This window comes from Labrus mixtus, chromosome 1 (genome assembly GCF_963584025.1).
Source record: "Labrus mixtus chromosome 1, fLabMix1.1, whole genome shotgun sequence".
NCBI classification, from domain to species: domain Eukaryota; kingdom Metazoa; phylum Chordata; class Actinopteri; order Labriformes; family Labridae; genus Labrus; species Labrus mixtus.
In genome coordinates this window covers 7,181,553-7,208,311 of record NC_083612.1, presented here as the reverse complement: position 1 = coordinate 7,208,311, position 26,759 = coordinate 7,181,553, and the positions used below count along the sequence as shown (strand labels likewise).

The following is a 26,759-nucleotide window of genomic DNA, read 5'->3' as shown; positions in this document are numbered from 1 at the left end:
TCTTTGTTTGCCTTCAAAGACTTTCATTTACAATCTCAGGCTGTAACAGGAATAATGCAAGCTTCGATTAGCAGCGCATCAGGAGTGAGTGCTATCAGATGGGGCCCCCTTAGGGAGGTTTCCTACTGTCATTGCAAACTTTGCACATTTTGAGCCACTGCAGTGGTTTACAGTTTTCCCCTACTGGCCTGGGGCTCTAAGCAGTTGCCTGCCTTACCTGTCCAATCAGCATCTCTGACCACGAATGGTGCTTTTCTACTCGTCGCTGGACTTCATACTTAAGTGATACTGATCAATGCGATGACTCTGCTCTCATTTTACCACACACTTCATCTTTCCCTGATGCTTTCTAAGGCCTTTGACCTGTTCACTCTTTTGCCATCAGGGAAGTGGTACAGAAGCATCACCAGCAGAACATCACACTTCAGAGATAGCACAAACCTGCAAGCCATATAACACTTAAATATGGCTTTAATGTTTTTTTTCCCCCTGTTACGTACAGTATGTGCTGTATTTCTGTACAGTCTGTTACCATGATTATGGTACTATGTACTTATGGATTGACCCCCCGTGCACTATAGTATGTCGCCCCCTGCACTATGGAATGCCACCCTACACTAGGGACATCCATTTGCCATTTGCACTATGAACTGTTTTTCTGCATTCTGGTTTGTGCCTCCTGCACCAAGCACTTTATGGACTGGTTACACAACCTGTTTACACATCCTTCTGTATTGTGAATTATGTGTTTATGTTTGTGCATTGGTGTCATTGTGAGGTATATGTGAGCACACCAAGACAAATTCCTGTCAACTGTATCATTGGTTATAAATTAACTTGAACTTGATCGATTTCACTTTCTGCCAGCAACAGGGACAAACCTGTAGGTTCCTTTCCTCTGTCGTTCTACACTCCTATCCTCCACTGATGCATTCACCCTACTCATAGTGCTGTTCTGTATCATTCTAGCCCTGGAGGATAGGTCCATGTCCCTGACCTTCAATTGTCCAAAGGTTGGACTCAGACGATATTTCCGCCCAACGTGACTTAGACAACTCTTCATTCATTCACAAAAGTTACAGTATGCCATCTAATTAATTTTGTTGATACCCAAAATCACAACCTCCCCCCAACAAAAACCTCTGAGATAGTTTTAAAACAAAGTGCTGGTGCATTTTTACATACCTTCTATGTAATTGTACATCTGTTGATAATAATCAAATGTTGGCTCAGCGTAGGTACTTCCACCTGACACAAAAGAATATATAAGTTACAAACTTGGATATTTCGGCCAAACATCACATGGATAAATCTTTATTCATTCACAACAGAACACGTGTTTGTCAAAAATATTGCGTTCCAGAGTTTGCTTGACAACAAAGTGCTGGTGCATTTTTTCATACCTCCTGAATAGCTCTGATTGTAGATCTGTTGATCACCAGGAGGCTCTGTGTCACCAGAGGTACTTCCCCCTGACATAAAAGAATATATACATTCTAATTTCAATATTTTCATGCCCATGCATCTCCTCCTTTCCTATACATGTATGTGTTGACATAAGTTCATAATTCATCAAATCCAGTTTGGCAGGATGGCTTCAGTATCATCTACATCCCTTCCTACGCTATCCCCCTCCGCCTCAGTGACAGGGTTACTGATATTCCGCAAACAGTGGCGATCGTAGTCTGCTGGTGCCCTGTGCTAATAAAATTAAAAGGGGGGCCCTCTAAATAAGTGTTATCACCATTATTTTACAAGTATTCTGTAAAGAATACTCTCAATATGGTATGGGACCGTGTTTATTTCAGTAATGTTGCTCAAGATCAAGTCGACTGGTTAAGAGGTAACTGACTCTACCAACTGAGCCACAGCCTCCCTGATTAAAACCTGAAATGACACTAATAAATACTTGTCAAATCCAAATTAGAGACAAGGCAGCAATATTTGTTTCATTTTAAGAAACAATTTCAAAAGTTAAAAAAACAAACCCATAAATCAAGATTGCTGCTTCATCGTAAAACAGTGGAGGTGAATGGATTTTGTTTGTGGAGCTCAAAGCCCTTTACCAACACAAATAAAAACACAACAGCATGTCTTTAAGGAGCAGACAGACGGTAGTTATTTTACCATACAGAAACAGCCTGTTCTGAGCAGGGCTGAAATAGAGGTGCTTATAGGCATGATCAAATACAGGATCAGAGATCTTAAAGAGACAGCTGAAATAAGGGATTTTACTGACGCCAGTATCGGATAAATAAGGAGGCTTTTTTTAGCTCCACACCTCACAACGCTACTCAGTAGGTGTTCCAGACTGACATCATAAATGGAGAGAGTGAGTACAATATGTCCTGTTTAAATAATGTTCCTGTTACTGTATGAACCATCTATTCAGTGTTGCTGCTGCACAAAAAAAACTGCCCTTCAAACAAAAACCTCTGAGATAGTTAGAAACAACAAATCTTCTTCAGTTTCAGGATTTCATAATAAAGGCAACCAGAAAAATAGGTTTACACGTGCAAAGCTTTGATGTATTTCTTTCCTTTACATACCATTATCGTTCATCAGTTGATCATCAAGAGGCTCTGTGTGATTGAAGGTACCTGACATAAAGAGTATACACAATTATTTTTTTCAGTATTGTTTCCATGCACACACCTCTCCTCTCCAACAGAGCATAAATAAGAGCTGACTAACTGAATTTATTCAAATTTATTCATTCATTTATTTATTTTTCATCTGAAGCAGAAAGACTTTCAGTGTACTGATACAACAAAAACAGAAAATATTGACATAAGAAAAATTCAAATCAAGAAAATGCCTCGTAACTTTTGATCAATATAGAAAAAATGAAAGGATGCAGGTCACACCTACACATTCACACACTGATGGTAGAGGTTGCTATAACTTCCGATAACTTTATGTGTACCTGAAGATGTGTTTGCAGCCAGCAATCTATCGTGACACACAGATTACAAAACCGATGTAACAACAAGGGACAACACTAGTGTTTTAATCAAGACCACACTAACCAAGACCAGGACATACCCCGAACCAGAGTGCTCCGAGACCGAGACAAGACCAAGACATTTAGGGATAGAGACTGAGTCAAGACCAAGGCAGGACAAAAGAGAGACAAGACCAAGACCATAATTATCACTGAAAAATCATCATCTTGTGTGTATCGGGCGTGTCACTTGTTTAGACCATGACACTCGAAGGTTGCACCAGTAAACATGGGATAAAAATAAAACTTCAAATGTATTGAAGTTATTCGTTCTTTAAGAATCAAATCAAAGTAATAATGTGGGAAAAATAGCCTATCAGTGGTGATCTTGATTGAGACCTTCAAAGAGTGGACTCAAGAGGAGACCAAGACAAATTTTGAGTACTACAACACTAGAAAACACGAGAGAAGGAAAAACTATTAAACCAACTAAAACATGATAAAAACCAAAAAATTATAAAAAATTATAAAAGTGTTCAAAGTTCCACCGATCAGGGCATTAGAGAGAGAAAAGACTAAATCGATAAAATAGATTAAAAACACAACTAAATAATCTCTTTAGACAGGGTCAAAATAAGTTTTGTACAGAAATAAAGTAAATGTGTGATGGTGGCTTCAGCTGAATTTATACTTTATTGATCCCGCGAGGGGAAATTAGTTTTTTGTTTAGGAAGTGTACTGGCACCTCGCCAGCTACCAGGCCAATATCCGGACTTGGTCCGTGCCGGGACTTTAACCGTCGACCCTCCAGTTCCCAACCCAAGTCCCTACAGACTGAGCTACTGTCGCCCTGCTTGTTCAGTAAAGCTCTTTTATATCACTTTGTTTGGCATCTTGGGACTACAAGCCTCCGTCCAGAGGGAAGAAGCTGAACATCACTGTGCAAAGGGTGGGAATCATGGTTTAGTTTTGAGGTACCTATCCGCTGCAACTCTCTCGTATACAGGGATGCCAGGTAGAGCTGTGAGCCGTCGATCACATGACTCTACTATTTGACAATATAATTTAAATAATTTCTCTTTTTTTAAAGATGTTTGACTGAACCATGACACCAAAGAAAAAGATGAGACTGATTCAATAAAGACATCATCATTGGCCAGTATAAAATAATCCCATTCATACACTGCCGACAAAGCAGCGGCATCAATTTGGGATTAAGTTTCATGCCAAAGGACACATTATACATGTGGCTGCAGGAGCTGGGGATCGAACTCCCAACCTTTTGGTTGAGAGATGACTGACTCTCCCAACTGAGCCACAGCCTCCCTGATTACAAAATTGAAAATAAACTAATAAATACTTGCCACATCCCACTGAGAGACAAGTTCTCCTTCTACAGAGTACGGATCAAGGAAGCAAAGCCATCATGTAAAGAAACAATTTCACAAGTTAAAAAAACAAACTCTTGAATCAAGATTCCTGACTCCGCCTCAGTGACAGGGTTACTGATAACCCGCAAACAGTGGCGATCGTAGTCTGCTGGTGCCCTGTGCTAATAAAATTAAAAGGGGGGCCATCTAAATAAGTGTTATCACCATTATTTTACAAGTATTCTGTAAAGAATACTCTCAATATGGTATGGGACCGTGTTTATTTCAATAACACTGCTTAAGATCAAGTCGACTGGTTAAGAGGTAACTGACTCTACCAACTGAGCCACAGCCTTCCTGATTAAAACACTGAAATGACACTAATAAATACTTGTCACATCCAAATTAGAGACAAGGCAGCAATATTTGTTTCATTTTAAGAAACAATTTCAAAAGTTAAAAAAACAAACCCATAAATCAAGATTGCTGCTTCATCGTAAAACAGTGGAGGTGAATGGATTTTGTTTGTGGAGCTCAAAGCCCTTTACCAACACAAATAAAAACACAACAGCATGTCTTTAAGGAGCAGACAGACGGTAGTTATTTTACCATACAGAAACAGTCTGTTCTGAGCAGGGCTGAAATAGAGGTGCTTATAGGCATGATCAAATTCAGGATCAGAGATCTTAAAGAGACAGCTGAAATAAGGGATTTTACTGACGCCAGTATCGGATAAATAAGGAGGCTTTTTTTAGCTCCACACCTCACAACGCTACTCAGTAGGTGTTCCAGACTGACATCATAAATGGAGAGAGTGAGTACAATATGTCCTGTTTAAATAATGTTCCTGTTACTGTATGAACCATCTATTCAGTGTTGCTGCTGCACAAAAAAAACTGCCCTTCAAACAAAAACCTCTTGTTTTTGTTTCAAAGCACCTTACCACAGCGAATAAAAACCCATGGCATGTGTTTAAAGGAGCAGAATGACGGTACTTATTTTAGTTTTGTTTTCCAAGCTGAATCACTAATCCAAACTCCATGCCTCTCCTTTGTATCTGGAGATTGATTATGATGATTTTAAAATAATAATAATGAAAGCCAAACTGCAGACCTTTGCACCAGCATGCATCTTAAAGAAATGTCCCGGCTTACCTGCGAGGAGGAGCAACAGGAGGAAACCTGTGAACATCCTGACTGTGAAACGTCTGCTCTGTCAGTAACAATCCCCCTCCTTCATGTTGTCTGTAAATGTTTCATTGCAGTTTATATATCAGTGCTCTGTACTAAAAGAGGGCAAGGCACATTTATTAACCAACACTTTATTTCATTTCTCATTAGCCTGAAGATAGAAACACGCCTAATGCAACGAGGAAGTGGCATTGACCTCAACAGTTTCCTCAACTTTCTTATCAAACCAAAACATGTTTACTCCATATTTCATCCACTGAGGCCGGTAAGTTTTCCCAGAAAAAGCACTTTAACATATAAGAGCTTTACCCAAGGCTTCCAAGAAACAATTAGCTGCAACGTTAAAAGAGGTGCTTCTTCTGGAAGTTTTGCTCCCCATTTAGAAAGAGTTTCCTGAGGACTTCTTCACAACCCTTTTGGCCCTGTCGTACGCCCAGCGCAAAGGGTCTTGGCGCAGGTGTCTTTCCTATATTCCACCTGATGCAGTTGACCGATTAACACCCAGTGCTAACTTTGTTTGAAAGCCAATGAAGCTGTGCCACCATTATCACCCACAGGTATGTTGATCTTAAAATGTGGTGTGGTCAGCCTTGAGGACATAGAAATCGACTTAGACCACCTGAAACCGGGTTTAAAGTCAACAGCACTGAAAGTCCCTGCTATTTAGAATGTACAATAGAAAGAGGGACATACATACTTTAGTTCATAATGGACTGCTCGGTTAAATACATCTCTTGCATTTGCTAATTCAGTTTATTGAGTTTTTAATGAGTGCTGAGAGACAGCGAGCTGTTGCTTCCTGTTATCTTTATGTGCCTTTCAACATTAGGCCGGTCTATTGATGTCAAATTCAAGGAAACCCTCATCCCCATCTCTTCAATGCCTGCTTCACCTTGGGGAAAGTCCAGCTCAAGCCACATGTGGCCAAAAACTACAGCTGAGACTGACGCCAATCTCTCCATGTGGCCCCTCTCCTGTGCGCATTCTGTCTAATAAATGCAAAAATGCAAGCACAAACACACATTTACACGTTGTCATTCAACAGAGTTTAATTTTGTATTAATTCTCCGACATAACTATCAGTGCCACCAATGCAGCCCAAAGGTATGAATACAGACTGTCCAGTGTCCGATTCTAGCAGAGAAAACAAAGAAGCAACTAATGTCTTTTTTTGATGTTGAGCTCACAGAACATTAGTGTTGGGGCCAGCCAGACAGAAAAAGTCTCAAAGGCCTGACTTCAGGTTAAATGGAGGGAAACCACACAAAGGGGCTTAAAGGACTCTTAATCCCAGCATGCTTGGCAGCACTTCACACTTAGGTGTGAAGTGAAGGGGGAGTCTGGATTCAAGACCCTGATTGGAGCAGGTCTGAGGATAAAACCTGTGGCCACTCATTGTTCTCTCTCTTTTCACATGCTGAACTCCTCTCTTCGTTTAAAGTTTGGCGCCGTTAAACCTCAACCTTGGGGCGCTGGTGGCGCAGTGGTTAGTGTGCGCGCCCCATGTGTGGAGTGCGCCCCATGTGTGCGTTTCCCTCATGTCATTCCCTAATCTCCCTGATTTCCTGATATTTTTACCTCCATTAAAGGTAAAAAAAAAAGCCCAAAAATAAATATTCAAAGAAAAAAATAAAACCTCATCCTTACCCCCAATTCACACATACTCTGTGCGTGCCGCAGTCCGTCAGCGCCACGGTTTTGCTCCATCAGACGGCGCGCGCCCATTCACACTGGATCTGTTTCTGGAACATCAGGGCAGCGGAGTGCACCCATGATCAGCTGTCAGTCCGTATATTGTGTTTTATTTTGAAATTGACCGGATGCTCTGTGCGTTTCCTTGTCCGACTTCCTGTCCGGTGTGTCATATTCTGTCCCGCTTTACACGTGCCTGCAGCGTACTCCTGCGAAAATAGACTCAAAGCGTAGTAGGGCGAGCACAGAGTACGTGTGAACTGGCAGTTAGGCACGGACAGTGTTCTGAATCCTTAGCTTGGTTCGTCCCCTGAACGCATCCCGACGAAGCTCTGCAGATAGCGTTTCAGCCACAGACTGTAGTATCACTGTCTCCCCTCGTCATGTAACGATCAGGACATCTACGTACATCTCCCGCTCGAAGGAGAACACATCGATGCCGCACGTGCCATGTGGAGTAACCGCTGCCATCGAGACTCATCTGCCTCCGGAACAGACACAGGATCAGTTCCCCATCGTTGGACTTTTCCTCCAATAATCGCAGACAGAGCGAGTAAGTAAGTAAGAGGCTTAGATCTGAGCGGAAATAGCTTAGAGAGTGTGTTTAATATTTTCTTTAATTAATGTGAAACTGTTTCTTTGTTGGACTGCCGTGTCCCAGGTTTTATTTGCTATAACCTCCTTGATTTGTTTTTGTATTCGGGCCGCCGCGTCCTGTGTGTGTTTTCTGTGAACTGCGGCAATAACCGAGGTACTACCTTCATGATCCATAAGACCATTGTAACTACCGTCTAACTTGAATTCGATCATCGGCTTCTGAGTATGAAATAGATAGTCGTCTGGCTTTAGCGCACAGAGTTTAAACTGTGTGTTTACGCCTCTTCAGGCATTTCTTTCTTTTCTTTCTCTCCACACACACATATACACACACCTTAGACACATATCTGGAGACCAACTCCACAACCGTGTAAGTGCACACATACATACACTCACACATACAGATCTGTACGGTCATCGTTATTCAAACGCTTCAGAGACACAGATCGCGCAAGACAGCCGTCTCGGGTCAGTGTCCGCAATTCTTACAAATAACGTCATCAGGTGATTAAGCAACAATCTTGCTCTCTCATTCTCTCTCTCTCTCTCTCTTACACCCCCATGTACACACACACACACACTACATAACCACATCCTTACACCTCATTCACCAGTTTTGCCTGATAATCTTTGGTTTGCTTTAGATTAGCTTGTAATAGTTGTAGATTGAGTTTCATTGATTTTGATTCATGTGGCTTTGATTAAATAAACTGTGTTTAAGTAGGCAGTTGTTCGTGATTACTGGTGTATGTGCATTGTTATACCGCTGGTTGCGAAAGCTTGTGTACGAACATAAGCCTCCTATTTATTTAAATACAGGATTTATTGAATATTAATATTGTTAGTATTTAAATAATTTGAGACTGATTTTGGTGATAGTCCTCTGATATCAGTGATGCCTCATTTTATTAACTCAGTTAAATAATATTGTTAATTTATATGACTAATTAATTAAGGATAATTATTAATATTCATTTATATAACCAAATTTGACTGGACAAAACCCAACATAATTGTTGCCTAGCTCCACAAAACCCCAACATAATGGTGCCCCGTGTGAGGTTCTCAATAAACCAGCTTTATTGTACTGTTAAAGTTTGTTGTTTTTCCAAAGCAGAAATCAAGCTGTGGCTTAGTTGTGTTGTATGTTGTAAGTTAATGGTTAAAGTAATAACTGTTTGTCCTCTTTGTTGTTCATACAACAATTGAACATAATGGTGCAGCCAATGTGACACACTCAACAAACCAGCTTTGTTGCATTGTTTTTAAGCAGTAATCCAGATTTTAATCCTGAAGAAATTTACTGATGAATTTCCTGTGAAAATGTACTTCTCATTTCAAGCAAAGCAGACATCAAGTTGTGTTTTAGTTGTGTTGTTTGTTGTTGACATTTTGAGTAGTTTAATATTTTTTTTGAGCTCTTTGTTGTTTGAGACAACTAATTTAGCCATTGGTACAGTTGAGAGTGTAACCTAAATAATTGTTGTGTAGCCAGCTGTCTGAGAGGTGTGAGTTCCCCCAACCCTTAGAGGACTTGAGGTGTGGACCCCCTCACCTAGCTTCCAGGATAGAGTCAGTGATCAGTTTGAAACTTGATCAGATTGGCTCTCCTGTTGATTTAGCTTTGTTTAGCTTGGCAGTTTTACTAGCAGTAATCCACTGGGCTTCCGTTTTACCAAATCAAATGTGTGCCAAGAACCTATATGAGCCAGGAGTTGAGACTTCTTTTGGATCAGACTACACAGCACTGCAAAAAACTGTTGCTGGTCTGATGCACCTCTCCGTAGAGGAGAACACCAACCTAAATGCTATTCAATTAACATTAACAAGAAGTTGAAGGAGCATGTTGATCATGTCAACTACCGAACCAGGAAACCTCAAAGCATGATCCTGGATGTTCTTCAGCAACTCCTCCTTCTTTCCTAACGCAAGTCCTTTTTGCAGCTAGCCCAGATGCAAGTAGAAAAAGGAGCTCTGCAGGAAAATAACCAAAGCCTGCAGAACCACGTTCAAACCCTACAGGATGAAGGGATGGATGAGGGATGGGCTTTAATTTGAAGTTTTATGGTATGGTTCATATATTCATTTCTCTGTGCTTTGTACATATTGCTTCTCTTGATTCTATTTCTATTTGATAAATAATGAAGAATATAAAGAGTTTCGGATTCTGATAAAGCAGTCCTTTGGCAACAAATGTACCACAACGCTGATGCAAAAAACTTCAGCATCAGCATTTTCAAAGCTTCCTAGTGTCTTTCAGCTCATGCTCTGGATCCATCCAGTCTTACCCAGAACTTCCACCAGATTTGTGTGCATTGCGTGTCCGCTCCGCTACGGCTCCATGCTCCCTCGTCCGTCAACACCCACGGGCTGCGTTCTCAGTGCGCAGTACAGAGCAGCACCACAGACTGCTGGAGTCACAAGACCAAGGAGTTCCCGTGGAGATTACAGAATCACTCACGCAGTCGAGCTAATACGATGTGTTTGGTATAAAATTGTAAAAAAAAACTAACACTTATAAACACACATAAGGTTATTGTTCTCAACCGAGAAAACAACAAATAAGTGTTCTATTTTTAAAATAAACCAGATGTCTGACTTCCTGTCCCGCCTGATCTTCTCTGTGGTTAATTGATGCATCATGCTCTGGCATCCTGCAGAAATGGATTTCTTGTCTGTCTGCTGCAGAGGACCCCAGACTGACGGAGCTGAGACTGAGGCGCAGCGGAGCCACAGGAAGCTCACACATTGACTAAAGAAAAAACCTATCAGCTCCACTGCCGTGGCGGAGCAACACATCTGGTGGAATTCAGGGGTTACCACTCTCAAAAACACTTAAATGAGCATATGAGAATATTTTATTTGTCATGTTTATTGTATACTAGAAAGAGTTTGATACATGTCTACAGAGCCAGTTGTGACAAGAGATATCATGATTCATTTTATACATAGAGACAAAATAATCCAAACAGTTATGAAAGAACACCACAAAACACATGGCATGATATTAAGATTATACGTTATAACCTTTTTTAATGGATGTGTTTTAAAATTGCAAGAGGGGCACAAGACCAAAATGCTCAACAAAGTTAATCTCCTCAGCACTTCTCAATCAGTTGGAGGACGACTTGTGCTGTCATGGATGGAGGAGCAAATCTGGAGGAAATTACTGAAAGTTATTTGGTTTTACCAAAATATTTGCATGACAAACTGCGTGGGTTAATGTATAATCTGCCCACTGATTTGACCATTTTATGTCAGTCATATGGTTGAACAAAACAAAGCCTTATGAAGATGCATGTTACAACTTTGCTTGTACTTAATAGCATGCTATTTAACACAGTTTGTATTTAAATTGTACATATATTAATAATCCTTATGTTTTTTGTTATATTATATGGATGAGTGTTATGATACATTTACATAAGGACAACATGCAATACTGCTACAATGTGCATGCATTCATCCATCCATCCTTTATATGCTGCTGGGCCCATCCCAGCTGTCATTGGACTTTTTCACCAGTCAATCACAGGGCTGACATATAGATAAAAGACAACCAGCCACATTCACACCTATAGGTAATCAAGAATCACCAATTTACCCAAAAAGCATGTCTTTGGACTGTGGGAGGAAGCTAAAGTACCCGGCGAGAACCCACGCATGCACAGGGAGAACAAGCTAACTCCCAAAAGAGAGGCTCCTGTCAGACAGCTGTGGGGCAACAACGCTAACCACTGCGCCACCTTGCTTCCTGCATGCATACATACACACATAACACATCATATCTTAATTTCCTCAAGGGAAACCAAAATCATCGAACCATTGACGGCTTGATGAAAAAAACATATATTCCATATATACATAGTTTCATTCAATATATTCAGAGTTTCATTAATATATTACGATATGATACGGTATATTTAATTCTCCCTTTGTGAATAAAAGCACATATAGGAACAACATGACGCTGTTGCACGACCCACTCAGCCTCACGAAACATTATTCAGAATGTTAATCAACGTGGGTACAAAAGAGTCATTTCAGTTTGCATTCGGGAACTCTATGGTCTGCCAGATGGTAGAGTCTCAGACTCAGAGTGCAGGATGTGAGACGGGTCAGACAACACTCTCTGAGCCAGTCTGAGGACAGACTGTAGGGAGACGTTTTCAGTCCTCCCCAGCACCTTCATGGCAGACGAGCAAGCTTAGAATTGAACTGAACATAGAGATTACCGTACTGTGCTGATAACCCGCACCTGAGGATACTCTCCAACACTCACTATTCAGAGTTTATTTGAATATATTCAGTTATATACTGTATATATATATATGTATACTTGTATATTTATATATATATATATCTATATATATATATATAGAGAGAGAGAGAGAGAGAGAGAGAGATAGAGAGAGAGAGGCTGTGTCCGAAACTACATACTACGTACTGCCACATGCTACTGTATACTAACCCGACCATTAGAATGTTGTTAACAACATACGAAAATATGGGTCACAGAATGTACTTCAGGTCTGAGCTCCGTCCGAAGAGCTTTAGCATCGAGCTAGAGAGACCGTTGGTCCGTAAATATAATTTAACAATAATATGCAAATGTTCATTACTAATACAGCTACGTAGTCATTTTAATATTACTTTGCAACATGTAAAATGTAGTACTTCGTTGGCTGGCTGGCAAAGCTCCGCAATTGGACCGTATGAGAGCCTCAGTACAATGTCGGGCAGTTTTGGGCAATTTACGAGTAAATTCATGCTTAAAAATTCTGGGCAGTCTAGTATACATCAGGGTATTTCTCACATACACAAAATATTACTTTAAATCATACTATTCATGCTCATTGTGACATATGAAAGTATGCGTTCCGAGAGAGAGAGAGAGAGAGAGAGAGAGAGAGAGAGAGAGAGAGAATATACTGAATTCATTGCATGTTAGTGCCTAGTTCTCAGCAGATTCTCTGTTACTTGACTCTGATTTAAATTAGTTCTTGTAGCCATTGGACTGGGGATGTTTCACTGATTTCAGAGGTGTTTGGTCGGGCTGGTCTGACTGAGCAGTTGGAAGATGTAGGAGACAGGGACCGTCTCAGGCTTCTCTGTGTAAGGTCACAGAGCACCTTATTTTGGCTAAATATTTGTTTATGTCTCACTACTGAAGAATTAGCAAATGCCAATATTGGTAATCACCATAGCATCCCTTCTGCTGTTTATTTAGTTTGTTTTATTTATTTATTTGAGGGTTCATGGTACTGAGGATGCAGGATCGATCATTAAACCTATTTCACCCTATTGCTCTAATTGTTGTTGTCAGCAACCCAACGTGAAAACAGAAGGCCCAAAAATAAACTGGCAGTTATCACATAAACAATCAGGTAGATTCTGTTGATTTTTTTAGTCGTTCTGGTCCAGTAGCCGGGCTTCACTTCTTCCTTCCTGCTGCTGAGTAGCAGCTTCACCTCCCTCAGCTCTTCGGATAGCTTTTCTAATGCAGGGCATTCCTCGGTCAGCCGGCTGCTGCTACCCTAAAAAGTAGTTTAAAAAAAAGAGAAGCCGTTTAGACATCACGATAGAGTGCAGCTTTATTTACACTTTACAACTTTTATAAACTTAAAGTGACAATAATGTCTAAGACTGTCTCTTCCCCCAAGAGGCAATTAATACGTTTTGAAGTCAAACTAGAGGACGTCCATCTGTTTAGATCGCTGCTCAGCTGATAAATGGTGTTTATTCTGTAATTAATAATCCAAAAGATTCTGTCACATCTTCTCTTAACCAATCATCCTGCTGCTGTCAAATTGTAAAACCTGTTCTCTCTCTTCCACAGTCAGTCTGTCGTTTTCGTGCAATCACTGTGACCCTCCTGCAATACAGCCTCAGAAACCCACTCCTCATGACATCCTGCATTCTTCTATCACCACCACCACCACTGTCTGGACTCCATCAGGGGGGTATTATAAGGGAATTTTGGCAAACTAATCTTTATAACGTGAGTAATTAAGAGCAGATAAGCAGATTTTAAGCAGATGCATTGACATTGATGTATGGTTAATTGTTTTATGACTGTTCTTTGATGTATGCGTGTAAAGAGGGTTTTCTGTATTTAAGAAGCAGTGTGAGCTGACTGTCGGGAGGGAACCATTAACAGAATGTTTTATCTCTCTGATCACTTACAAGGTTTCCCGAATCACATCGTGTTTGTATTTCTTTTGAGAACTAGCATTCTCATATTTCTGGAAGAAATTTGTCTAACAGTATAACCACCACCACCACCACGGTCTAGACTCCATCAGGGGGGTATCCTATCCTGCTGTCAGCCTGGCTACCCCTCTGAATGCATGAAGTCATCATGACAGAGTCTGATCGCCGAATACATTGCACATTTATCGTTTACTTGTTCACTCTTAATGAAGTCCTCCTGATTGAAGTTGTTTTAGCCCGGCTTTTGTGATCAATCAAATTCAAAAACAGGTGAGTCTCTTTCTGTAATCTTTCTGAGCTTGTCCATCATTTCTGTATTTGTATTTCTTTGATTACAGCTTTGCCTTTTTACATTGCATTTTTATAGGAACATATAGGGCCTTATTTTGACGGTGTAAAGCGGTCTGAAGCATGCTTGCAAAGTGATTTGGGGCGTGTATGTCTAGACTTTGCTAGTTAGGCAGTGGCAAAATCTGAGGCGCATGGTGCAAAGAGTTTGGATTAAGTTGCTTGATTATACATCATACTCAAAACACAACCCTATATACACACTCACACCTAGGGGGGGCCGTGGCGTGAGAAGCAGCATTACTAATGTTTAAAGATGACTACACATTGACAGCTACACATTAAGTTGGAATTTGCTGTTAAATGAGTAGTCAACAAAAGCAGCCTATGAACTTCTTTACCTATAAGGGGAATCGTGTCTGAGGAGGAAGGCAGGATTTCATTCATGATCAGCTGCATCACTGTGACAGCCAGAAGCACAGTGACCTTGAAGCTGAGCTTTTCACCGCTGTTTTCTGAGATCAGGAAGGAGGCCAAGTCCAGGCACAAGAAGAACAGGATGGGCAGAATGAAGTTGACGATATAGAGGACTGAACGCCTCTTCATGGTGATCTGTGAAATCATGTTGAAAGGTAAGGTGGTTGACAAAAGGCTATGTTCAAACAGGCTTAATATTATCATAGAAATTAAGATTTTATGTCACTAAATTGTTTTCCTAATGGAGCTCAGCATAAGTCCAAGCAGGAAGACTGGTTCTAGTCTCTCACAGATTCATAAAACTTTCTTCATTCAACTTAGCCACTCCCTCTCTTCTACTCCCTCAGTCTCCCTGTTCTGGTGATCAGATGATTATGGGCGTTTATTCTTTAAACAGGACATATTATCCCCCTTCTCCACATTTTCAAACAGTCCCCTGGGGTCTAAATGAAACATCTGTGCTGTGCCTTGGTCTAAGTATAACATGAATCAAGCACCAGAGGAGGTTTCTGACCCTGTATAAACCAGCTCTCTCAGAGCACTCTGTTTTGGTGTGTGTGTCTCTTTAAATGTATTGAGCCCCCCAAGTTTTCCTGGTAGACATCACTCCTTCGCTAACAGGAAAAAAATGGCAGACCTGTGCAAAAGTTTTGCTCTAGGCTGGGGGTGGAGTCCATGGGTGGAGATACCAGGGGAGGGGAGGGTATTTTTTTTTTCCCACTGTGATATCAAAAGGAGAGCAAATTTGAAACAGAGCATTTTTCTCTGTGTTGTAAGACTTATGTAGACCACAAACAAAGGACTGGATGGGTTTATTTCACATTTTGTGGGTCAGTAGACACTCAGGTTACCCAAATATATGTTCAAAAACACTGTAGAAGTGGAAAGAATGACGACATGAAAGTGGGTTCGAAGCAGCAAACATTAGCAGAAGCTACACCACTGAAAATCAATGGCGATGCTAGCAGCAAACCTATGATGATGGATTGCTAACGGAGTTGATCAATTTCAATCAATTTTTATTTGTATAGCGTCAACTCATAACAAGTGTTATCTCGAGACACTTTACAAGAAGCAGGTAAAATACCTTACTCTTTGTCTGTTAACATTACAAAAGAGCAGGAAAAAAGACCTTACTTATTGTTATGTTACAAAGATCCGGCCTATCCATCATGAGCACTTTAGCAAAGCAGCAAAAGTTACAGTGGTAAGAAAAAAAAAATTAAAAAAATTAAACTTCAATGATGAAACTTCAACAAGAAAATAATGACTCTTTTCGGGACACAAAACTTTCCCTAAACAGACTGGAATCGTCTATGGGCGACATAAAACTGTCTGGACTGGACTGGAGAAAAGGCGAACCGAAGCAGAGAACAGGGTGAGAGACACAGAGGATAGAGGCATACGACAAGAGAAGGTGATGGGCTACTTGCTAAGACGAGAGGCTACTTTGACTGCTAAATGTGATCATATGGAAAAACAGACTCCGTCGCAACAATATCAGGCTTTATGGGATGCCAGAAAGTGCCAAAAAGAAAGATATGACACACAGGGTGCTCGCCTCAAAGCCGAAGGAGGCAACAGCACCACTGAGGTCCATAATTGTGAGGTTTCTGGACTTTAGTGTGAAACAGATGGTGCTGCAGCAAGCATGGAAGCAACGAGACATTCAGTATGAAGACCGGAGAGTTTTCTTCGACCAGGACTACTCCCCTGACTTGCAGAGGAAAAGAAGGAATGTGTGAGAGGTAGTCAAAAAGCTGAAAGAAAAAAACACCAGAGCCCAGTCACCATACCCGGCACAACTAAAACTTTTCATTCCCTCATTGTGGGAGGCACAGACAACACTGAAAGAACTTGGGATTCAGGCAATCATGGAGGATCGAGATATTATGGAGAGAGAGCTGACTCGAGACAGATGGAAATCCCAGGAGGGTCGGAGAACGAACCAGTCACTGAACGTGACAGAGGTCAGAGCTTTCATCCATGGAGACAATAGAGCAACATGAGAGCCTGGAAGTGAGTATGATGAAAGGGGAACAATGGACACTTTTGGACGGTGATATTGAAACTTTCATTTGTCAACTCAGGAAAAGGAAAAATGTTGAGTTAGTTTAGGAAAGGCTATAATATTATTTTTCTAGCTGACTATTTTCTTTGTTGGGGTGGGGGGGGGGGGTCTAGACCAGGGGTGGTCTGTCCAGTCTGTCATTTTTGAGAACTGTTTTGAAAGAATCTTGTTTTTCACATCATTTTGGGGGCAATCCACTGGACTACTGGAAGTTCATTATGGTTTATTTGGTTAAATAAGGTTCCATCACTGTTTTGTTCTTATTGTTCAGAGTTTTTCGGCAAACATACTTGTGAAGATTGAGAATGGCTGGTATATTACATAGGGCTGTTGAAATTTATCATTTAATCGATGCATCACGATGCAGACTAGATGATTAATGCATCGATGCAGGGACAGGACGTAATCGATGCTGACGAGGGTTAGAAAAAAGCATCTGCTAACCGCTAGATGCGGTTGTTTTGCGCAGCGTTGAGTGAGTTTGTTTTACCTAAACACACACGGTGGTGTGTAATGAAAGTAACGTAGGCTAACAGGGGGATTTGTGACAGAAAACAACATAAATTGAGTCCCGGTCCTGTGCTTGCTGACTTTATGAGCAGAGTGAGTTGGTCCTGCACGTTCAGACCACAGTGCTCCGCTGCAGGCTGAAACGACTTGATTTAGTGTCTCTTTAGCCGACCGCAGCACGGATTAGCATCTTCATAACAGCTAAAGGTGTGTTTAAACTGATGCCTCACTGTCTTAAGTCCAGGATAACTACAAGAAGGGGGCTGTGGCGGTGACTCGTGATAAAGTGAGCGGCTGTAAACACAGTTGACTCCCGACACAGCGTCATCGAGAATCACCGCTAATAAGTGCACCTCCGCTAAAGCTGCGTTCGTTCGATGATAAACACATTCTATTCCTGACAAGTTCTTCAAAATAAAAGTCCCCGGCCTATCTGAATTTGAAGTGCTTTTAATGTGAAACATCCATATCAGGAAATGGGGTGTTTACATCAGTAGCAACTTAACACAACTCGTCTGAAATAAAAAGGAAAGAAACAACACTAACCCTTAACAAAGCTCACAGCCAAAGGCTACAACGTCCTGAGAAGAGAACACATAGTGACTTAAAAACATCTTTCGCTCATATAATAAACTAAACACACAAACACTTATAGCCTACTTTTTACCTATACTGTAGGCTACCTATGTAATGTATTCGTTTTAACTTACAATGTCAAGATATTGATAATGACATTGTTGTCTAAATCACTTTTTAAATTATACAAAAGGAGTTCATATTTATAAGACCGTTTGACTCTGTTTATGAAAAAGTAGCCATGTGCAGTAATATAGAAAATTGAGGATGAATCGTGATACATCGTGATGCACCGTGATATCGAATCAAATCGTTGACTGGATAATCGTAATCGAATCGTAAGACCAGTGAAGATGCACAGCTCTAATATTACACGTGGCAACATAATAAGGTTAGATTTATTTGTGAACACTACAAACAGAAAGGATATTTTTATTTTGAGGTAACAACAAATGAACAAAATCAATCTTGTTAGTTACAATATTAACGGAATAAACCATCCCATAAAGAGGAAGAAAATCATGAAACGGTTGAAAAGATTAAATTGTTCTATAGCATTACTTCAGGAGACCCACTTGAGCGATATGGAATACAAAAAACTTAGAAGGGAGTGGGTGGGGCAGGTTTTTTGCGCATCGTGCGGTGACGCAAAGAAAAGAGGAGTGGCAATTTTAAGTCATTGATCGCTCGGCCTCATCCCAGAGAAGGTATATGAAGATAAAAATGGGCGCCAGGTCATGATCGTGGGTACAATTGGAGATACTAGGATGACCATTCTAAACTTATACGCACCAAACGAAGAAGATACAGGCTTCTTTAAAGAAATCTCATCACTTTTAGCCTCAAAAGCAGAGGGGCTGGTTATAGTTTGAGGGGACGTCAACTGTGTGGTGAATCAGAGAATAGATAAAAGGCCATTTTTCCAGGGACCTAAGACTCAAAAATCTAAAACACTCTGTGGTATGATGGAGGAGCTTGGGCTTGTAGATTTTTGGCACCTAAAACACCCTAAAGACAGAGACTTTACTTTTTTCTCTTAAGGTTCATGGGAGCTACTCTAGAATTGATTTTTTTCTGTGTATCAAAACAAGATGCTTATAAAGTAACCGACTGTCTTATAGAACCTATAACGATATCGGATCATAGTTTCAGTGATGATGTCAATAAATTTAGACTCAGAAAAACGACTTAAACACTGGAGATATGTCTCACTTTTGAATGATCCTGACTTAGTACAGGAAATTAAAAGAGAATGGTTAGAAAATAATAATAATAATAATAATAATAATATGGAAAATAATGATAACGGAGAAGTGTCTCTATCTACTTTAAGGGATGCCACAAAGGTTGTACCTAGGGGGAAAATAATCAGTTGGAAATAAAAAATGTGATACTTCAAGAAATCTTTTATAATGTCAAAATATGACAGAAGTAAAACAAATTTTGCTGGAGGAACTGTAAACAGATTGGAGATCACACTCACATTTTTTGGGACTCCCAAGCTGAAATCATGTTGGGAGGGGATTCAAACAGTAATATGAACCATCCTAGGAGTAGATTTACTGCTAACAGCGTCGTATTTCATCATAGGTTTAATACTGGATGGACGATGGATAAAAGAAAAGCCCGGTGTTGGGCCATGCAGGCTTAAGACAGGCAAACAATGGACTTGGGCCTGCATCTCATTGAGAAGCCTCATTTGAGTTATTTACTGGGATCACAAAGAGACCTAAAGGACTCCTACTTCCAGAATCCGCTGCAATACTTCACACCTACGTGTGAAGAAAAGGGGGGAATCTGAACCCCTCTCTTCTCATTGGAGGGGACCTGAGATGAAGCAGGCCAGGCTACAAAACTCCAAGACTTCCATTGCTCTCTTTCTTTCCACACGCTGACTTCAAGTGTTCGGAGACACAAGTTCACCTCCTGTTTTAAAAAAAAAATCTTCCTTTGTCTTAAGTTTTGGCGTGCAGGTAATCCGCGGCCGGCAGTGTTCTGAATTCCGAGCTCAGATTGTCCAGTGAACGCATCTCAGTTTCTCGGAGAGCGTCAGACTATAACAGATTATCAGAAAGATAACGATCTTATCCCGTCCTGCAACGAAAGGACATCAACGGACATCTTTTCGTCACGTTGGAGGGAAAAATAAGAAAGAACTGGACCCAAGTGCAGAACTAAATGAAAATATTTATTTAAACAAAAAGGCAAACAAAAACTTACTAGAAATTGTCCACCAACAATCCACAAAGATAAAAAAACACTGGGAGGAATCGCAAGTAAGACGACAGGATAAACTGACAAACCATTTCCAACAATGAACTGACAACAAGAGGGAAGGAAAGGCCGAGACCAAATAGACATGGGGTAATCAGACACAGTATTCTGTAGAGGATACTCTCAAAATGGCATGTGCAGAGACCATGTTTATTTCAGTAACATTGCTTAAGATCAAGTCGACTGGTTATGAGGTGTCTGCCTTCTTTTTCCTCTTTCTCTTTTTACCCCCAGACAGATTACTCCTCTTCGTTTTAGAGACTTAAAGACTTCCATTGACAATCTCAGGCTATAACAGGTATAATGCAAGCTTCGATAAGCAGGATAAGTAATAATCACTAATAATCAGGAGTGAGTGCTATCAGATGGGGCCCCCTTAGGGAGGTTTCCTACTATCATTGCACACTGCACATTTTGAGCCACTGCAGTGGTTTAAAGTTTTTCAGCCCTCTGTTTCCCCTACTGGCCTGGGGCTCTAAGCAGTTGCCTGCCTTGCCTGTTGACAAGCAGCACCTCTGACCACGAATGGTGCTTTTCTACCTGTCGCTGGACTTCAGACGACTGTCTTGACTGATTTCTTAAGTGATACTGATCAATGCGATGACTCTGCACTCCTTTTACCACACACTTCATCTTTCCCTGATGCTTCCTAAGGCCTTTGATCGATGTTACTTTCTGCAAGCCATAGGGGCAAACCTGTAGGTTCCTTTCCTCTGTCGTTCTACACTCCTATCCTCCACTGATGCATTCACCCTACTCATAGTGCTGTTCTGTATCATTCTAGCCCTGGAGGATAGGTCCATGTCCCTTACCTTCACTTGTCCTAAGGTTGGACTCGGACGATATTTCGGCCAAACATCACTTAAACAAATCTTTATTCATTCACAACAGAACACGTGTTTGTAAAAAATATTTTTCCTGGAGATAGAACAAAGTGCTGGTGCATTTTTACATACCTCCTGAATAGCTCTGATTGTAGATCTGTTGATCACCAGGAGGCTCTCTGCCACCAGAGGTACTTCCCCCTTACACAAAAGAATATATACATTCTAATTTCAATATTTTCATGCCCACGCGTCTCCTCCTCTCCAATATGTGTTGACACTTTTTTCAGTTCATAATACATCAAATCAAGTTTGGCAGGATGGCTTCAGTATCATCTACATCCCTTCCTACCACGCTATCCCCCTCCGCCTCAGTGACAGGGTTACTGATATCCCGCAAACAGTGGCAATCGTAGTCTGTTGTGGCCCTAGGCAAAAAAATGAAGGGGGGGGGGGGGCCCTCCAACAAGTGTTATCACCATTATCTTATAAGTATTCTGTAGAGGATACTCTCAAAATGGCATGTGCAGAGACCATGTTTATTCATCTTTCCCTGATGATTCCTAATATTCCAAATATCTTTTCTGGAGATAGTTTTAAACGAAGTGCTGGTGTATTTTTACATACCTCCTGTAAAGCTCTGATCGTTCATTTGTTGATCACCAGGAGGCTCTGTGACACCAGATGTACTTCCACCTTACACAAAAGAATATACAATATTTCCATGCGTATGCGTCTCCTCCTCTCCGACTATTTTCACTTCATAATGCTTCACATCAAGTTTGAAGGAAAGTTATTGTAACTATAGAAAACTAGTGGGGTTTTTTGTCTGAAATTTTCATCCATCTCTAAAACATCAGAATACTTCTGTAAATGTCTGTTCTTTTTGTCCAAAGCTGTTTGATAACTCCAACACCTTACACAGTCATTGAAAACACACAGCATGTCTTTCAAAGAAGAGACAGACGACGGTTCTCTAATTTTCGTTTTTAAAGTTCATAAACCAAAACTTGATTCATCTCCACCGTATCTGGATGGTAGAACAGGGACACAGAGAAAATCCAGAACCGTCTGCATGGCAGGAAAAATTGTTTTTCCAGTTGTGTAAACTGACCCAATCAACCTCAGACAGATATTGAACATTTAAAACTTACAGCTCTAAAAGTTTGGGAATTCAACTTTTGGTCACCCGGACAATCGTCACATAACTCTAAGAAGTCTTCTGAGCAAAGCATCTCAGAGGATCAGCCAACCTTTCCTGGTCTTAACATGACCTTTCTTTATGACATTATTAACAGTTTGATGTATTTAAATCAACACACAGCAGGAATGATCATGCATCTTACAGAAATGTCCCAGCTTACCTGCGAGGAGAAGCAACAGGAGGAAACCGGCCAGCATCTTGACTGTGAAACGTCTGCACAGTCAGTAACAATCCCTCTCCTTTATGTTGTCTGTAAATGTTTTATTGCACTTCATTTATCACTGCCCTGTACTGATAAGAGGGCAGGGCACAATTATTAACCAACACTATATTAGTTTTTCTGATAGAAACACGCCTAATGCATCAAGGAAGTGGCTTCAACCTCTACAATAATCTGTGGGCAGATCAGTTTTCTTTTCAAACTAAAAGCTGTTTACTCCTAACTTCATCCATTGAGGCCGGTAAGTTTTCCCAGAAAAAGCACTTTAACATATAAGAGCTTTACCTAACGCTTCAAAGAAACAATTAGCTGCAACGTTAAAAGAATAGTTTCTTCTGGAAGTTTCAATTCACATAAAAGCTGTTTTCTCAATGATCATCAGAACATTTTGGCTTTCTTAACCAGTCCACCAGATTTAAATCCTGAACTTAAAGGAAGAATGTGTAACTTATTGATCCAGTAGATGTCTTGGAATCACAGGGACTTTGTTTGTTTAAATCCTATTTATCAGATTGATCTCAGTTTATAATAATTAATAGTTAATAATAACTACTCTATGCACACCAAAGTTAGCCATGGAGTGCCACAAGGTTCAGTGCTTGGACCAATTATCTTTACATTTTATATGCTTCCTCTGGGTAACATTATGAGGAAACACAATTGTCATTGCTATGCAGATGATACTATGTGTATCAATGAAACCTGATGACACCAATCAGTTAGGACAAAATTGACAAAAACATCAAAGGTGGTAAGTTTTAAGAAAAAAAGCACTTTAACATATAAGAGATTTTGACAACACTTCCAAGGATTGATTCAGCTGCAACATCAAAAGAACAGTTTATTTCACATTCAGAAAGAGTTTTCTCAAATAATCTACACAACACTTTGGCTATATTTATCACCGTTAAACACAAGCTTGCTCGCAGCTAAATCAAAACAAATATTAGGTCAGCTTGAGGTCCGCAGATGTTTCCTGCTGACGTTTCTTTCATGATAGAAGAGGGGAGACAGATTAAAAAGACATTCTTGCTTTGGTCTGTAGCTAATTTCTTCATGGCTTAAAACTGTGTTGTATGTTTTTTAACCAACTTACAGTTTTGATAGGGTTACGGTTAGGGGTTAAGGGTTAGGTTTTCAGGGTGTCATAGACACAATGAGTCCCCCCACCTGTCAATAAAGACAGGTATTTGAGTAGGGAGCCAAAGGAAGGCACTGGCCACGTTAGTTAAAAGTCCTGTCTTCCTGATTACTCCACTAAGAATGAACAATACTAAAATCCTTCAAGGATTTAACACAAGACTGTACTGGTTAGTTTTTAGATACGGGTTTGAGGTTTAGGTATCCTGGAAAAGCTATTTTAGGAATCCTGTATAGAAAACCTCGAAGATAGGGTTAGGGTTAGTATTTGTATTTTCATTTGAAAACTGGGAAGTGACAATCAAATAAATGTTCCACGATGGTGAACACTAAATATATATATATATTATTATATTATTATTATATAAGGATTAATCATCAACCATTCAAGATCGGAGGAAGTTAAATTATAAATTAATTAATAATAAACAAATAAATGAAGGAAAGGGAATTTTAAATCAAATAAAATTTATCAAATTAATCAGTGACCTGATTTGATATTTCTTTCTAGTGAATTTAGAAGAATGAATGACAAATATTTAAATATTAAAGAGGTGTTAAGGAAGGATGAGGTGGTTTGTAGGGAAAGTTGCATTATGGATACAGTATTGGTGTTGGTCTAAACAGCTTCTTAGAGAGTTACGGGTTTCTCAAATATACTGTAGTCTGCAGTGTGAGCAGTGTATGAGGTACACGCAGTTTGTAATCGATAAGGGGATATGAGTCGGGAAAGGTGTGACAGGCGCCCTTTTCTAGACTTCTGACTACTCAAAGCGCTTTTACATCGCAGGTCACACCTACACATTCACACACTGATGGTAAAGGCTGCTGTGTAAAGTGACAATTATTATTAATGCATCCATTCATACACATTTACATGCCGCAGACGAAGCAGCAGATCTTGCCAAAGGACACATCAGACATGTTGCTACCAGAGCTGGGGATCGAACCCCTGACCTTCTGGTGTTGAGACAACTGACTCTACCACTGAGCCACAGCTGGACTAATGTTTTCCATGAAGGACTCTCCTCATTGTCCTGAACACTGAACATTAAAGTTTGTGAAGGCCGCACATGTCAGCACCTGTCCAGGTCATAACCGTCTCACTTGGACTTTCCTGCACCTGTAAGATCCAGCTGCCCTTGCCCAAACCTGCTGCACATAGAGTCTCTCTTTTCTGTGAACTTGCATAGTGTGCTGCTGAGTCACTTTTCCCATCAGCCTCTATTCTCCCCTGTGGGCACCCCACGTCCTCTCCTGTCCACCCAAGCGTCACAGCAGAGCTACAGCATCGTCCAGATGGGCCTCAGACCCCGACGATCTGTGCTCGGAGGTCACATTGTCATTAAGACAGCGAGCTAAGAGAAAGAAGTTTCTCTAAGACTTACAGCAATGACATTCACAGTCAACAGCTATACTTTCTAAGGAGAGTTAGTTCAGCTTTAATCGCTTCACTAAAGAGACAGTAAACTGAGCAACACAACACTGACCGACGCAGAAACACATCCAGCCAACACACATAAACTTTCAGGTTGTCTAAATATCTGAGCTCCTCACAGCTCTGGAGCGGAAACTCTGCTTTTTCTTTTTTTTAAATACATTCATCGGGTAATGAAATTGCAAATTCTGATCACATTAAAATGATTCAAATTACGCAAATCTGGTTCATTCCTTCCCTGCATTAAGCTACATCATTTATAACATCTCACAGACTGTTCCAATAATAATCTCCGTCAAGGTCACAGATCGAAGTCCGTACACCGTGTTCCTACGAATTAACTTTCATTATGAATTCTGAAATTAGTTTTTTGGGGCAAGAAATCAAACCATTAGAGTGGAAGTCTAGCTGCTGAATGTTCTGAATTTTTAAAGAGTCATTATTTGTCTAACATGCCAAATATTGAAGGAGAAAATGCATTTCTTTGCTTAATGTGAAACTGTACTTAAATGTAAGTAGAAGGACTGAGCTGAACATTTGATTGTGACACGGCCTGCTGAGAGATCAGGACTTAAGTTCATCTTGAAGGTGTTGGATGTCAGGTTGTTTTTTCTGGTTTGAATCCCAGTCTGACAGGAGCCTCTCTGTGTGGAGTTGCATGTTCTCTCCGTGCATGTGTGGGTTCTCTCCGGGTTCTCCGGCTTCCTCCCACAGTCCAAAGACATGCTCGTTAGATTAACTGGCGACTCTAAATTGCCCATAGGTGTGAATGTGAGTGTGGCTGGTTGTCTGTCTCTATATGTCAGCTCTGTTTTGACTGGTGAACAGTCCAGGGTCTTACCCCACCTCTCACCCAATGACAGCAGGGATCGACTCAAGCATTCTTTTTCTGACTTTGCTGAGGGAGAGCTTGACTAATATGTTGGGGTGCTATGAATAGTCGATTTTTAAGTTCTCTATTTTTTTATTCAAATAAAAGCAGACATACATGAGGGGTCTTTACCAGGGCTAGACAGATTTGTGATGGGGCTATAGCGCCCCCTAGCGCCGTGCTTGGCTCCAGCCCCCTGCGACTCCGAACAGGAAAAGTGGTTAAGATAATGGATGGATGGATGGATCCGTAACAAGTTGCTTTTTTTTTTTTTGGTTAAGTTACTGTCGCAACCTTCCATCCACCAGAAGGTCTTTGCTTTATTTCAAAATAAAGCAGGTTTGAATTCAAACAGCAAACAAAATACTCTCAGCTTAAGACAGCACAAAATTTCAAAATAAAAGCCCAACAATTTTTATTTTGAAATGCAAAATAATGGAATTTCGAAACATGCGATTAAATAATGCGTCACAATTAACTTTTGCAATGTAGCCATTCATCACAATTAAAAACTTTAATGGTTTGACAGAAAACAATGCTGGATTTAAAAAAAAAAAAATTATTAAATTTTTTTCATTTTTTTTAACAATTTAGGAAATAAATGTGCAAAGTCTTTGGGGATTAGACTCCATCATGATGACATCATGTACTCGGAGGTGTAAGGAGGCTGACAGAAGGATAAGATACCGCCTTATGGAGTTTAGACCCTGGTGGTGGTGGTGATGGTGGTAATACCCCCCTATGGAGTCTAGACCCTGGTGGTGGTTATACCCCTCTCTGGAGTCTAGGACCTTGTGGTGGTGATGGTGATACCCCCCTATGGAGTCTAGACCCTGATGGTGGTGGTGGTGTTGATAGAA

At 40.5% G+C, this 26,759-nt stretch overlaps 2 protein-coding genes across 2 annotated transcripts in view; both read right to left on the bottom strand.

Annotated features, from left to right (window-relative positions):
* LOC132978782 (5-hydroxytryptamine receptor 3A-like) overlaps positions 1-14,918 on the bottom strand; it is a 30,690-nt gene extending 15,772 nt beyond the window's left edge. Inside the window, exon 1 of the mRNA XM_061044093.1 lies at positions 14,696-14,918. Coding sequence (XP_060900076.1) covers positions 14,696-14,918 — 223 coding nt within the window. The remainder of the gene's footprint in view (positions 1-14,695) is intronic.
* LOC132980801 (serine/threonine-protein kinase BRSK2-like) overlaps positions 1-26,759 on the bottom strand; it is a 575,981-nt gene that overhangs the window by 112,730 nt on the left and 436,492 nt on the right. The gene's annotated exons all lie outside the window — the stretch shown is intronic.